Source organism: Bombyx mandarina, chromosome A1 (assembly GCF_030267445.1).
Source record: "Bombyx mandarina strain Sakado chromosome A1, ASM3026744v2".
In the NCBI taxonomy this organism is placed as follows: domain Eukaryota; kingdom Metazoa; phylum Arthropoda; class Insecta; order Lepidoptera; family Bombycidae; genus Bombyx; species Bombyx mandarina.
In genome coordinates this window covers 23403547-23419738 of record NC_143234.1, presented here as the reverse complement: position 1 = coordinate 23419738, position 16192 = coordinate 23403547, and the positions used below count along the sequence as shown (strand labels likewise).

The following is a 16192-nucleotide window of genomic DNA, read 5'->3' as shown; positions in this document are numbered from 1 at the left end:
TATACGGTAATATAACCTAAGTGCCATTTTAATGCCTAATACTTTAAAAGTTTTATGGGCGAGATGATAATAATGCTACAGAAATAGTTTTCGAGAACATATTCACATAAAATTACAATGAATATCAACAAAACTGAGTAACTCAAAATGCTACCACTTCATGTTTTACTTGGAAGTTTTTGAAATACACAACATGGCAGCATTGCTACATTTCAAGATGGCAGAATGCGACTTCGGTGTGTTATCATGTGAGCTGAAAAACTAATGTTTTTCTGAATTTTATGATCGTGAGTGGATTATAATTTTGTGTATCAGTGAATTGTGACAAATTTAATCATGGCGGACTTAAAATCACCGCCTTTTAGTGACATAAGAAGACCAGAAGAAGTGGTTCGCATGACGACGAACGATAGTCTGAAATTTGCAGTTCTTATCGGTTTGATTGAAGTCGGACAGGTTACCAACAGGGAAGTGGTGAACACCGTCCTGCACTTGGTAAGTCGACAACGTAACCAACATAAGTAGCCCATCACCAGCGTTACAAAACATGAGTATTGGACGGATTCACTTAGACAATGTATGATCTCTTTTAAGTTGTATTCATATTCTGTGTTGTTATTGATTTTATAATGATTTGGGTATTGTGATTATACAATTTATACACAAGTCTGTGGTTTAAACCAAATGTAAAATTTGTTTTGAATGTTGTTATCGATCGTGTTGTTACTACAATGTGTACCGGCGGGTTTGTTTTGATATTTTGCAACCGGCGCTCGCTTACATATTACTAATTGTTTCCTCGCAGAAATACTACCTATAATGCAACTATTTGCACACGTATTACTGTTTGTCTAGTAACTTTATGCACGAGACATCAGTGTCCTATTGATTAGTTTCATTTGTTTAAATTCACATGAGAATATGTAATATATATTGATTGCATCATTTAAAACTGGCCTTGACTGATTAGGATGTTGGAGGCTCTATGAGACACGTTCCCAGCGAGTAATGACAATTTAAAAACGTAGGTACGTCACTATAACCAGAAAGAAGGTGACAGCGATAAGTTCGTATCGCCGTTGTCCATGGTCGACTGTGGATCACCTTCGAAAGAGATGCTTGTATGCTTAATTTTTTTTTTAAAGAAACTGTTTGATACTTCTAATATTCTTCTGGTGTTCCTTTCCACAGATTCCGATCATCTCCTGATCCATCTCATTCCATTATATAACGAAATCCTGTTTCAAGATTATCCAAGAATATTTTGATTGATAATAAATCGTCGATTTATAGTAGATAATAAGAAAACAGAAGAACTCATTTAGAAGCATTCATTATTCCATCAAAAGATCACCTTCGAAAGAGATGCTTGTATCCTTAATTTTTTTTTTAAAGAAACTGTTTGATACTTCTAATATTCTTCTGGTGTTCCTTTCCACAGATTCCGATCATCTCCTGATCCATCTCATTCCATTATATAACGAAATCCTGTTTCAAGATTATTCAAGAATATTTTGATTGATAATAAATCGTCGATTTATAGTAGTTAATAAGAAAACAGAAGAACTCATTTAGAAGCATTCATTATTCCATCAAAATCGTCATTTTCTACGTTTTATGAATGTAACATTCTTAATCCTGATATACATAAAACAAACTAGAATTAAATTAAAATATTATGGACGTACCTACAGACCTATTTGTTTTTATTTATTTCGAACTCTCCAACTGTGACGAAATGCGATTATAATCTTGCCATTTCTGCATAAAAAGTCGCTAGAATGTACTAGAAAAAGTAGAAATCATTCATTGCACGCATTATCGACTTTCTTTTTCATTAAAGTTAAGCGGTTACTGGAGTCCTTAGACATCACAAAGCATGGCTTCTCTCATTTGGAGACATGAGGTCGAAATTTCAGTCGTATTTAAATGAACACTATTGAAGATCGAATGATATGCAGTTCACGACATCCTTGCAACACCTGTAATTACGTAAGTTGATTATGTATGTCGGTTTGATTCCATACATTGCCGGCTCATACATACATTTCAGTCTCGCGGATCGTTTGAGATTTGGTTCTCTCCGTGTCTTGTATGATGAGGAGTGCTTCGCAGAATTATTCGAGAAGGTTCCTTCATCTCCATTTTACTATAGTTCCGCCCGATCTGAATTCTGAGCTCGAACACAGTTTATCAATATTATCTAGAACCGCTACGTTCATCCCCAGTGCTGTTTTAGGTATTTTTTTTGGTACGTACCATCCGGCTTTGGAATGAAGTCCGTGCTGCTTTCCAAGAACTCTATGACGTGTTCTTATTCAAACTTGTTTTGTAGAGTCCTTAGCAGTAGATAGCTGCCTGTTTTGCTCCTTGTATTACTGACAACCATATGATGGTGATCGTTCACGGACAAGCGGCTATCGGCTAACAGTGGTAATAAAAAAAAAAACTTCACGAGTGAATAGGTAGTCATGTTAGAAGTACGTACCGATACAGACCACGCGTTTTACATATGTAAATAATAACGTAAAGTTTGGTACCGAAACAGATAATGATGTTTGCTTAAAAAGAAGTAAAATTCAGCTGTAGTTATGACAAAGAAAACAAAACCACACATTTAAAAATCGATAAGTATATAATTTGAGGTTATTGCATGACGTGGTCTCACCGACGTGGCCGTGTCCATTAGCCGGTCGTATTGCTGTGAATGTTTTAATTTAACCGCCAATGAAAAAGAACATTGTAAACAAATAAAAATTTGTTAATTTTTACTGTCATTGCCAACACAATAATTTGTTAACGGTGAATTAAATTGAGCTACGGACCAAACTATTCCTTAAAAAGTACTATCGCTAATCTATCTTCTATCTATATATATATATTTAAATGAATTGCTGTTCGTTAGTCTCTCTAAAACTCGAGAACGGCTGGACCGATTTGGCTAATTTTGGTCTTGGATTATTTGTGGAAGTCCAGAGAAGGTTTAAAAGGTCGATAAATATGAAAATACTCGGAATTAAATAAAAACAATAATTTTGTTTTTCCTTTGATGTATCCCCCGTAGGACGGATTCCTTTTGTTTGTTTTAAGTTTATTTTATACAAAAGGTTAGGTCTTTTATTTCTCGATTGAGGCACTACGAAGTCTGCCAGGTCAATTAGTGGAGAATAGAAAAATCTTTTGATTCACTTTAATGACGTTATGAGTACGTACCACTTGCCGAATATTCCCGGATAAGTCTGAGGTGCGTATTACAAATCGCACTACCCCAGAAATACACAATACATACAATACAAAATGTCATAAAACGTAAAATGTAATAAACGAATAGATCCGTGTCTTTGATAAGCATACTTTTTCCTGCCTATGCTGCAGAAATTAGTAGATTTGCTGCGTTGCATGTGTGAGCCGGCGCTGCATTTAGATATCCGTCGTTATACCAAGACGGCACGTCAAGAAAGTATCTCCGCATATAACCATTTGTATAGAATTGTTTGACATTAAAATTTAGTACTGTAGTGTCATCATTTATATAGTTAAAATTGAATTAAGCGTGGGAGATGGTATATTCCACATCGTCACTGAATATTATTCATTTGCCGTATTTTAAACAAAAAAATTGTGTCATCAGCGAATAATATGATCTCGTTACACTATTAAGTACAACTATTTGATTCATATTTTTTTATTTATTGCTTAGATGGGTGGACGAGCTCACAGCCCACCTGGTTTTAAGTGGTTACTGGAGCCCATAGACATCTACAACGTAAATGCGCCACCCACCTTAAGATATAAGTTCTAAGGTCTCTGTATAGTTACAACGGCTGCCCCACCCTTCAAATCGAAACGCATTACTGCTTCACGGCAGAAATAGGCAGGGTGATTGTACCTACCCTTGCGGACTCACAAGAGGTCCTACCACCAGTATTTATGTTTACACGTTTCTGTCTTATCTTTTATTATCAAATTTAATTAGCATCCATGTGCTCTTACTATGTTTTACTATGATACTATGTTTTCGCATCCTTTACAAACGATACTGTGTATTGCAACATTTCTTATTATGAATCCACAAGTAGAAATAATTAAATATGTGCGTACATATGTAAGTGTTTTGTTGGTAACTATTTCGAATAATTAATGCCAATCCGTTAAGATTATGTCGTCTTTTAACAATGTTTTTCAATAGGCGGGAAAAGATAATCATTTTATAGTTTTGCATCATCATTAAGTTTCAATCTCTCAGTTACCGACGTGACAATACATTGAATGTTTCACCAAAACAAATCATTTTAAATGAAATCGATTCGTCTATCGAATGAATTTAATTTTGCACTATCAGTTTATCAGTTGTAACTTTATTGCACTATCCACGAAATGCGCACTCAGGGGGATACCGCCGCCGCATATACATATCATCCGCGCAGCATTCAACTTAACTATACACTACCTAAGCTCATCAATCATATATACCAGCGCTCGGGGAACTTTTTAATTATTACCCCAAAATCTTTTTGTGTAAGGTGATATTACCCTATGGCGAAGAACAAAAAAAAAAACGAAATCGCTTCTTTTTAGCATCTTTCATTTATACCCCTATGATAATTTTGAAAAGAAAACAATAACTAAAAATTTAACAATTCTAAAGAAGTTTCTTTTCAATATATACTTTTTACTCACAAAAGTTTCATTTTTACCCCCTCAAAATTTCATTTTACCCCAGTTCCCCGACCGCTGGTATATGCTATGCGTGCGGAGGACCTGAAAAAGTATGCGAGTGAGTATAGTGTATTATGATAAATCTGAGAATTAATAAAGATACGAATACAAATTAAAAATTATTACGAAACATGTAGAACATCAAAGGAATATAACACACAAAGTATGTAATCTTTTTATCTCTAAATAAAACTAACAAACTGCATTATTTAGTGATTAGTGGTTAGCAGATTTATATCGGCGACAATAATGTGTTATCTACGGGGAACCACATTCTTATCTAACGTTAGTAATAAACGCGCAACGACGCTACCTTGAATTTTGTAATTTCATAGTTATAAAATAGGATATTTAAATTTACTAGACAAGAATATATTTTTACTAGCTATACTATTACACTAGTGTTTTGTTCACTTAAAACTGTGTAAATAAGACAGGTAGTCGAGTTCAGTCCAGCTGGTGTCAAGGAGCAGTTGCATTGGAATAAGGACAAACGTTTAGACTAGAATGAAATTCTTGAACTCGCGGCCTAAAGGATAAGATGCCTAGTGTACTCAGCAAACTATGCTAATGTTCGAATCAAGTAGGGATCAATTTTAATACTTTTATTAGCTTCAGACGTATGTATGTTAGTATGTAACGGAATCTTTGAACATGATTTTGACCCCCTTCAAAACGTCGGATTAACTCGAAATTTGGTATACTTATTATAGAACGATGACAATTCAATATTTAATAAATAAATAAATAAAAAAAAAATGAAAAAATTGAAATTCAACTAAAAAATTAAAAATAAATAATAGTTTAAAAAAACTAACAAAATAAGCTTTTATAGAAAATCCAACTAAAACATAGAAAATAAATTTGAATTAAAAATAGTGCATGGTATCAGTAGTTATAAATATTTTATGAACAGATATGAATAGAAGGGTTATTTTGATAATGTCCTGAAAAGCACCCCACACTTTTTTTACAATAAAATCATTTTTTCTTATACTATTTTTAATTCAAATTTATTAAAATTTATTTTCTATGTTTAGTTGGATTTTCTATAAAAGCGTATTTTGTTAGTTTTTTTAAACTATTAGTTATTACAAATGACTTCCACGTTTAAGAAATAAAATTATGTAATAAAATGGAACCCATATAAAATATATTAAACTTACATCTATAGATTAAGGATATTCGCGTTATGATGCTTATGGAGCCCAATGCCCATTTAACACCAAATGGACCGTAAGCTCGTCTACTCGTACGGTGCAATAGGTAACTACTATAACAGAAACAAATATAACCCATAAGTGTACAAAGGCATTAATTTCATAATAAAAGCCAGTCTAATTCGAGTTTTATTTCATCCCCCTACAACCTTCAACACCCGGACAACCCTTAACATATAACATTTGTAATTAATAAATGTATCCTTAAATAAGGTCTCGAGTAATGCCCACCGTAACGGAATATAATTCCGTACGTAATGGTTATGCGTGGAACCCAATTAAACGTGACCCCCGGTTCGGATGTGTGTAATCTATCCGTAATGGGCCTAACGTGCCAGGATACCTTTTCTATTAAAGGACACTGGGAAGGCGGGAAATATTTTCGATCTTTCAACCATTGTTTTTTTTTTCTTGTTGGGTAGGAACAAGCTCATGGCTCACCAACATAAAGACCACAACGTGAATACCGCCACCCGCCTTGATACATGGGTTCTAAGGTCTTACTTTTAACAGTACAACAGCTACCCTGCCCTCCAAACCGAAACGCGTTACTGCTTCACGCCAGAAAGACGCAGGATGGTGGTACATACCCTGCAGTCATCAGATGCCTTACCACCAGTAATTAATTACGCAAATTATAATATTTGCGGCTTACCCTATATCATAACTTCAACGTCGGAAGACATTCGTGAACACTTGTTTAGTTCGTGTTTCACAAATTTTGGTAGTTGCCTCGGGATTCGAACACCGGCACAGCCGCATCGCCCGATACGAATGCACTGGGCATCGTAGCCTTTAGGCCGGGACAACTTTGAAATTTAATTGGTATTAACAGTGACGGTAATAACAAAGTAAATAAAAACAAAAGTGCGAGATTACAAATTTTCTTTTATTAGACATTACGGCAATAAGACGCTTTCACTTTTGTCCCGCAAGTATCATATTCAAAAGTACTTCAACTTGGTGCAGAAATGGTAGAATGAAAAAAATGCATAGGAAAAGCTTAACGGAGCCTTCATAAGCCTGTCAGAGATCGAACTCCCTCGTTCATTACAATACATAAAATAACAATGCTTTGGTTACCTTAAGTCCGCCTCTTGAAAAAAACAACGGAACGTAAAAATATTGGCAGAAACTAGATTAAGCCAATATACTCTGAGAGATATTCCAGTGATTGCCTCCGCCGCTTACGTAAGGGCAGATATCCCTTTCTCTCAATGAAATGAACCGAAAGTTTTGCCTTGGACGTAGAGACGTTTTCAAACGTAAATGAAATACTAGGTAAACTTTTGAGATCCGAATTTTCGCAGTGATGGATAACGACAGTCTCTTTATATGTTTGTACGATATATAATAGGTAATATCTGTCCAAAAGTTATAAAATTAGATTTGTGAATTTTTGTGCCTTTTACCGTGACGGTAGTCATAGTCGTTATGTGACTAACCAGTTATTAGTTGAGCTTACTCAACTTTAAATTATACTAAATCATAATTTATCTGATTATCTTGTTATCACGTATAAAAGTTACCATAAAGAAGGACGGGTCAGTCATGGTGCCGCCATTTTGAGGAGTATCGCTGTGAAATTATGAAAGTGTCGAAATTCTCGGGTAAAAAATTCAAGGAGAATCCCCTTGAAATTTTGGTCTTTATCGGAATCGCTGAGAAGGTAAAGCCAAAATGCTTGAAGTCGTCAATAGAACGAAGCAGTACTTAACGTCTGGTTAAAACCTTATGCTACACAACAGCAAGGCTTCGACCTCGGGGGAAGTCACACTATATCTAGGTTTAGTGCAACTCTTTTGACTTCGTTGTTAGTATAACAGGGTCATTCCCATCTACTCTATTTATCATTTCATCACCACCGATCGCTTCTGCCATCTAGAATCGCTACGTTGATGCACAGTGGTTGCCAAATCATTATTTTGAAACGTAGGGACAATATGCGGATTTATAATAAAATCCCCACCATAGAGTTTTTCATTAGTCTTTCTTCAAATGAGGTTTGCAAAAAATCCCTAGCGATGAGCAGCAGAAATTTGTAATAATCATGATATCTTTTTTGTAATTGAAATAATTTGCATAATTAGGTAATAGGCGTGTTCATTGATTTTATTCTTAGCTGAAACAGGCAGGGAGGCAGGTGAGGCGACGCGGCACTCCAACAGTACGGGTAACGGGGCGATTTCATTCTACACCTTAAGATTTGTAGTCCAATAACAACTGCAAGTGTTCTAAACAATTAATAAAGTGATTATAATCCCGTCTTGAATCTACTGTACTTTTAAATTTCATAAAATATATCATCTACTGCGCCATAATAAGATGTGGACTTAACACAATGCTTAGGATGAAAGCGTGTTGGAGGGAATAAAGCGTATTATAACCAAAGATGATTTTCTGAACGTTCAAAGTAAAAAACCCTTTGCAGTTTTATTGAATAGTCCTAATACCGAGACGAAGGGCCGTTTGTTATCTTTTTTCCGACGAATTTTAGATATAGCCTGTGAATAAATACAAAGATACAATAAAATAGATATTATTCTTGTTATTTTTACTTAACGCAAAGGAAATATTGTCTATCGAGCGAACTACTTGCTTCGTAAACCAATCTTCTAAATTTCATTCGGAATTTATTATCTGTACTAATCAAGATTTCTTCAAATTCTTGTTAGGACAGGGTAAGTTTTTGCGCTAATATATCTAAATGTACCGTTGTATAGACCTCTTTTGGTTTTCTTTATTTAAAAATAGATTAGATCCTCACTTGATTTTGAGATGTAAACGGATGTGATATAGGTAGAATGTTGACGCGCGGTACGGTTTTAAGGTTTTGATTTGTTTGTAACTAAGTTTTCAGCGGCTCCAGCGGCAGCCTTCGGTTTGGGATCAACAATGGTAGTGACATTAGGTCGCGTTCAATACTTGGATTGACTTGACGCTGATAAAAACCCCTGATTTACAATAGGTCTTACATTAGATAAGTTAAGATATTCAAAAATATGCACGGAAAAGATAAAACGATCCGGCGTTAAACATATTAAGGCTACAACACATAGTACACACATTAGCTTCAAGATATAAGAAACTATAAGGTGGTGTGAAGTGTCACAGCTAGTCATCTGTTGGTAATGTTATTAGCATTGTAAAAATTATCACGTCTGAGTGTTATTCTAAAGGCTAGCTCTAGACTTTGATTAATGCTCTCCTCAAGTGACTTATTATGGACAAAACATATCGATTCTATTTGTATTAGGATAATATAGTAAATACATTTTATGTCCACGGTTGTGCCTATTATTAGATGCCTGAACCGATTTAAATGTAGCTTAGAGATTTATTGAGGAAATATTGATCTAAGATCCATACGGTACAGTAGCATAACTAACATAATCCGACCGTGACGGGGCATCGCAAAACCGCCGTCGCCCCAAATATGTCTTGTCGGATCCCCGAATTCGCTCTCGTTGCTTTTAGACCTCTCAAGCACCGTCCTCGTCGAACTCTTCGTCATAATCGAGCGAAGTAGCCCGTAGACACAGCCCACTGAGATTCTCGCCGGATCTTCTTAGTGGATCGCTATTCCGATCCGGTGGAACATTCTGCGAAACACTGCTCTTGCTAGGGCTAGTGTTATCAAATTCTCTCAGGATGAGCCCGTGAGCTCAACTACCCGTCCGAATGACAGCGAATAGGTAGGGTAAAAACCTGTTTTTATTGCTTAAATTGATGGACAAGATTACGGCCCATCTGGTGTGAAGTGGTTACCGGAGCCCATAGACATCTACAACGTAAATGTCGCCACCCACCTTGAGATATGAGTTCTAAGTTCTCAGTTTTTACAGTATAACGGCTGCCCCGCCCTTCATACCGAAACGCATTACTGGTTCACGGGAGAAATAGGCAGGGCGGTGGTACCTACCCGTGCGAACTCACAAGACGTTATGCCACAGAATGTAGTGGCAACTAAAACGAAATCGAGTTCAATTTACATAGCTTGTCTTAATACTCTTTCTAGTCTCTCTCTCATTACATCTTTAAGTGATGCAGAGATGTAGAGAATAAGAACAAAAAAATGTTTAGTAAACAATAGCCACTAAACAGACTTAAACGGACTTGTTTAATTATATTAGTGCAAACATTATATGTAGTTATCAACAAGATGTCCAGTCTCGTACTCTATCTATAATCCAATCGCGTCTTTCGGGCGTGCCTATAGTCCCTATTTAGGAGCGAACTTGTGAAGATTGTCGGCAGTTTATGTATTTCCTGCGAAACTTCAATTATTCGACATCCAACCAATTTTAACTAGACTGTCAGGCGACTATGTAAGTTAGTTCAAAATCTCAAATTATTATATTTAAATCGCTTACGTATCTAGCGTTAATATGAAATACATAGTAGTCGAAGAAGATAGAGGGCAAACGTCCAAGAGGACGCAGTCCCACGATGCCCTCCACGAAGCCAAGGATCGCAACACATGAGAGGTGCATGTAAGAATGATGCAGCGACGGAGTCACGACCCTCAGTAATGAGAAAAGCGACGCAAGGAGGAGAAGGAGTAGTCGAACCCACTAATCGGAAGCCTCGGAGTATTGGGTCATTGTCACCTTGCAAATGATTATTCCTAGTGTCTGGCCAAAACTTTTTCGGTAGAAGGCAAAGCGTTTTTCTACATTTTATAATAGAATAAATCGATCGAATTTGTTACGAGCACTATATAATATAAAAAGCACTCCAAAAATGCATACTGAGTGTCAATTAATTGTCGGCAATTGACCAAACCTGTTATATTTAATGATCAACATGTTGTGTCTCAAATTTAGTGTGTAATCTATGTGTTGTGTCATCGGAACTTGACTCTTAATAATTAACAATTATTTAATAATACAATCTGCTTAATTTTGTCTTTTTTTTTATTGCTTAGATATGTGGACGAGCTCACAGCCCACCTGGTGTTAAGTGGTTACTGGAGCCCATAGACATCTATAACGTAAATGCGCCACACACCTTGAGATATAGTTCTAAGGTCTCAGTATTGTCACAACGACTACCCCACCATTCAAACCGAAACGCATTACTGCTTCACGGCAGAAATAGGCGGGGCGGTGGTACCTACCCGTTCGGACTCACAAGAGGTCCTCCTACCACCAGTAATTACGCAAATTATTATTTTGCGGGTTTAATTTGTCTAGAACAATATTAATTTTTAAATATTTCTCCAGGAAATTTTTCGAAAGATTTCTCGGTAGTGCTACTGTATTCCATCTGTATTTCCTAACTTCATTACAGAGTAATAGATATACTAAGAGATCTATTTTTGGTTTGGCGCTTCGTGACTATTTATGATTTTGTCAAAAGCAGAAGAAGAATGCATTTATCTTTGTCGGTCGTCGTCTCAAGTCGGGATAATGGTCTCTACGAAAAAGAAGAATAAAACTCAGAACGATGGATGAGAAATGTAGGAGTCTATTATATGAACGATGAAGATTTTTCTCACGACACCTGAATTGTGTTTTTTCTTTGAGATTTTGATATAAAATGAGAGTAGCTTCGTGTCGATAAGCGCGGCGTGCCAGGGGTCTGGATCGATACTGCGCTGTCTCGTTAAACGCTGAATGAATTAATTAACAATATTCATCAACTGCACACTCCTATCGCGCGCACACACATAAGCTAAGCTCATTAAGAACTAGTCAAATGAAATATATCAATAAAGGTATCTCTTGATATATAATTTATGTGTATCTGACGAAACCTAGTTCCAATTCGTAGAGCTCGTGTCTATTTTGAACACCCGATGAATATTCATTAAGAGTATTTCAAACAGTGTTTTATTTTAGTTGCTAAATTTGCGTCAAATGTTTCTAAGTCGATTTGTGGCTGACCGCTAATTATTGAGCACTGTACTATTGAATGTGCCACATCACAAGTACACTGCATGACCTTACCATATGCACTGAGCATAAGTTTAACTTCTTCGTAACTACTAATTCAAGATTCAACTTGTTTGTTTATTGCCATTGAAGAGCTATTCGAACCTCGAAAATAACACACAGACACTTGCGAATATCGATAGTGTCGTGGGCACAACTAACACTGCTAGTAAACACATTAAATATGTGATTCATATTTTTTATCGATTAATTTTCGAAGTTGGAGTAGTGTAAATTTCACTTCCAACAGCCAAGAAATAAATACACAGATTGCAGTCGTTCGCTTGATACTCTGTTGATTTATTTGTAACTCCACTTGTACAAGTTTACATATGTGTTTACCACAGAATACACAGCTTTCAAGAGTATCTCCCGTTTTTTTCGACTACCGTCTTTTTTATTATGAGGCCCACTACTGCTATCGCTCTCACCAACAGCGTTACCATAAAATGGCAATACGAAAATTGTCTTATTTTTAACATGATACTCTTTATATTACAGTTGTTACAACAAACCTTACAGTAGTTAGCGACAAGTCTGGTATTTCCGAGTCAGTAAGCACCTAAAATTGGTGTATATAATAATAGGTGTATTCAATGAAAATATAAATGTTATCAAGTTTGTGCAACCTGGAACCAGGGGTGGCATAACCTGATGTATGCGATATTGATTCAGGTCACACACGAGTGACGGCGAATTAAACCGGTGATTGATAGGGCAGCGGGGAGAGTCGGACGGTATTACGTCATTTCCACTGAGCATATTTACCTGCTGTGTGCAAATAACGATTTTGTGTGCTTCGATTCAATTGGATTTAGTTTTTTTTCGGTGTCATAATAAAAACAACACTCCAAGATTTTCATAACCTCTTAATAGTTATGTATATTTTTAATGTCGTTTAAGATAACGATACAATACTTAATTGCCTTCAGAAAAATATGTTGTAATCTGTGAAGCGGTTCATACCAGGTGGTCGATCAGCATTTATGCTCATCTTTACGTATGTCGAATGATTATAAATGTGACAGCCGTAACAAATGTACACTTTACAAGACTGCCACTTAATATATAATATAATTAAATTAAACACAAAGCATGCGACGAGTGTAGAATAAATGCATGCATTTAGGATCAATACAATGTGACGCCATTGACTTGTTAAGGCTTCTCTGCACTCACATTCAATTCATCGCCTCTACATTGGTTTTGTTTAATGTAATTTATTGCCTCCGTTAGCGGACGACCCTGTAGTTCGTATGAAAGTGGAGCCGAGCATCTTACTGTAAAATATTCTTTAAAAGGCTCGCAATTGTCTGAACTAAGTAATAACATACGGAGGTTATTTCGGTCTACATGCAAAACTGAAAACACTATACTAAAAGTAAATAGTATAATTGGTGAAATATGGTGCTTAAAAGTACGACGTAATCACGACACACCTCATTTTTGAAGTTCATGTCTCAAGTTCTGTCTTTATTTTAATCGGGCCTCTTACTTATGGGCGACTGATCGACTCCCACACAGACATCACAGACCTCAGAGAAGCGAAGCGTCCGGCGATCGATCAAAGCAATACAATAAGAACCAATAAAACTATCTGGGGTTGATCACGAAATCACAGAAGAAATCATCAGAAAAATGCTTTATTTTGTAGTTGGTTATTATTTTGAGAACGCATTTTTGGAGATTTTTGGTTATATAATATAATTGCATTTTTTTTCTACCTAAGCTAATGAATGGTCTTGAGAGACCACTTCAGCGTAACCTTAACTAGTAGGTGAGCTAATGGGGCTCAAACCTGACGTCGTTGCTAACACTAACCCTGGCAAGAGCAGTGCTTCGCAGAATCTACCACCGGATCGGAAACGCGACCCACTGAGAAGATCCGGCGAGAAACTCAGTGGGCTGTGTCTATGGGTTAATTTATTTGTCGAGCCCTTCGTCGTAAGCGACGGGTTCGAAGAGAACGATGACCGGTGCTTGAGGTACCTAAAAGCACCATAATTGTATATCCACGGTTTTTGTGTATAAAAATAGCTATTAGCGATAAGACCGTCCGTCTAAATTCTAAAAATACAAAATTAAATTACTTCACTGCGACTGTAGTTCTCCGTGTGAATAAACCACACACAACATACAAAAGTAATACAGATAACAGCGAAGAACCTACTTAATTATTAGGCAGTAAGATTCCGTGAAATCTTTTCATGTTTTCTGTATTGAGGATTAAACAGCAAAATGTATTATTTCTGATTTCTTAAAGTCGAAGAAAACTGTCATCGCGAATCTAGAAGTCTCAGCGAGAAGCCCCACGAAGCCTCCAAGAAAAAAGTAATAAATAACAGAGGAGACGTGAAAAAAGTTTTTATATTTGGCGGCGCGAACGTGCCAACTGATCGCCTGAGGCAATCCGCGTTCACGTTTTTACTGTGACGAAGGGATCCGCCCCAGACGTTTCAAGTTTTATTCACTTGTATTTAAATTGTTTTTGATGCTAATCGTGATGAAAGTGCGGAAGAGGGGAGCTTAGCGACGAATGGATTCGTTTTGAAATTATAACAAATTCAGTTGCATTTAATAAATCATAACCTTTTTCAAGATAGTATTTTTTCATGCATTTCACGCAATTAAAAATAAAAATAATGGCACTTGCCTTCGTATTTTTGAAGGCTTTTCGTTAAAATTATGTCTGTTTTATATGATATTAAAAATGTATGTATGTACAAACCTTTGTTGTTTATTATATAGATAACAAGAAACCCTTCAGTACTTCCGTAATCCAATGTACCTAAGTACGGTATAGACATTTTACTGATTTGTCAACGTCAACAATATTATTATCATCAAACAGAAAAGATGCAAGTGGTATGTAGCGTGTTTAAAACAAAAGCACTGTTTTACCAGTGGAATATTTGCTTTTGGTGAAGTTGTTTGCACAGTTAAATATAAACTTTTCCCTTTCTTTTGTTTAGCACCCACACTCCAAGCGTGGGCCGAACAATAAGTCACGGAGAAAGACTCTAAATATGTTAATCAATAACAATACCTAAACAAAAAATTTTTTATTGTTTTTGCTTAGATGGGTGCTCGAGCTGACCGCGCACCTGATGTTAAGTCGTTACTGGAGCCCATAGGCATCTACAACATCTACAACCCACCTTGAGACATAAGTTTTAAGGTATCAATTTAGTTACAACAGCTGCTCTACCCTTCAAACCGAAACGCATTACTGCTTCACGCCAGAAATAGGCAGGGTGGTGGTACCTACCCGTGCGGATTCACAAGAGGTCCTACCACCAGTAATTACGCAAATTATAATTTTGTGGGTTTGATTTTTATTACACAATGTCATTCCTTCACCGTGGAAGTAAATCGTGAACATTTGTTAAGTACGTATTTCATTAAAAAAATTGGTACCTGCCGGCGGGATTCGAACACCGCTGCATCGCTAGATAGGTACGAATGCACCGGACATCTTATCCTTTAGGCCACGACGACTTAAAAGTGTTCAGTAGAAGTTCTTGAAAATAAGTTACGGGAAGTTCCATGGTCGAGATATTTCGAGTTCAACTAACTTGTAGTAATCCAAAGATTAAAATACGCTAAAAATCCCTACATCAACATAATTGTACCTGTAGACGTCGCCCTTCCCGCGTCAAGAGTTCATTAATCCAGCGCGTCTGCTGACTTTCAGTTGTCTTAAACTGCGTGCAGCGCTAACAGTAACATGAGAATTCGAAAGTGCTTGTTTTACAACACTTCATTCCTACCAGGTAACATGAGAATTCGAAAGTGCTTGTTTTACAACACTTCATTCCTACCAGGTATCCTTCGTATCTACTTCAAACCGGAACAATCTGCAATGATTATGACAATCGTTTGTGTTTTAATATTAACGGAAAGCCAGAACGAAGGCTGCCCTTTGTTTTTACGTAATATTTATTTGAGTAAATCCAGAAATCTATTTTTTTCGTACCAGTTAAATTCCCTTTGCTTTAACTGGCAGAGATATTCAAAGAAAGAAAATTACGTTGACATAAAATGTGTTTCGAACAGAACATCGCGGGGAACGCGAGGAGTGAAGTTGTGTGATTTGTTTTATTTTGTCTATTTAGTGTTTCTTCAGGTTTAAATGTGTAATAATGGTGGTTTATTAACTGTTTAATATCTGTGACAATGCACAAATGTGGGAAAATGAAACAAAGCCGTTGAACGTAACTTCTCGGGATCCTCCAAAAAGTCCACTGAAAAAATCTCAGTAAATAACCACCATTTTACTGAGATTGTATATTATTTCATCCCATATCATCTCATCTC

The 16192-nt window shown here is 36.3% G+C and overlaps 1 protein-coding gene across 6 annotated transcripts in view; it reads left to right on the top strand.

Moving 5' to 3' along the window:
* The first annotated feature begins 197 nt into the window (after positions 1-197).
* rg (A kinase anchor protein rugose) overlaps positions 198-16192 on the top strand; it is a 633801-nt gene continuing 617806 nt past the window's right edge. For all 6 annotated transcript variants that reach the window (XM_089739290.1, XM_089739288.1, XM_089739291.1 and 3 more), the window contains exon 1: positions 198-495. In XM_089739290.1, coding sequence (XP_089595416.1) covers positions 337-495 — 159 coding nt within the window. In that variant the 5' untranslated portion in view covers positions 198-336. The remainder of the gene's footprint in view (positions 496-16192) is intronic.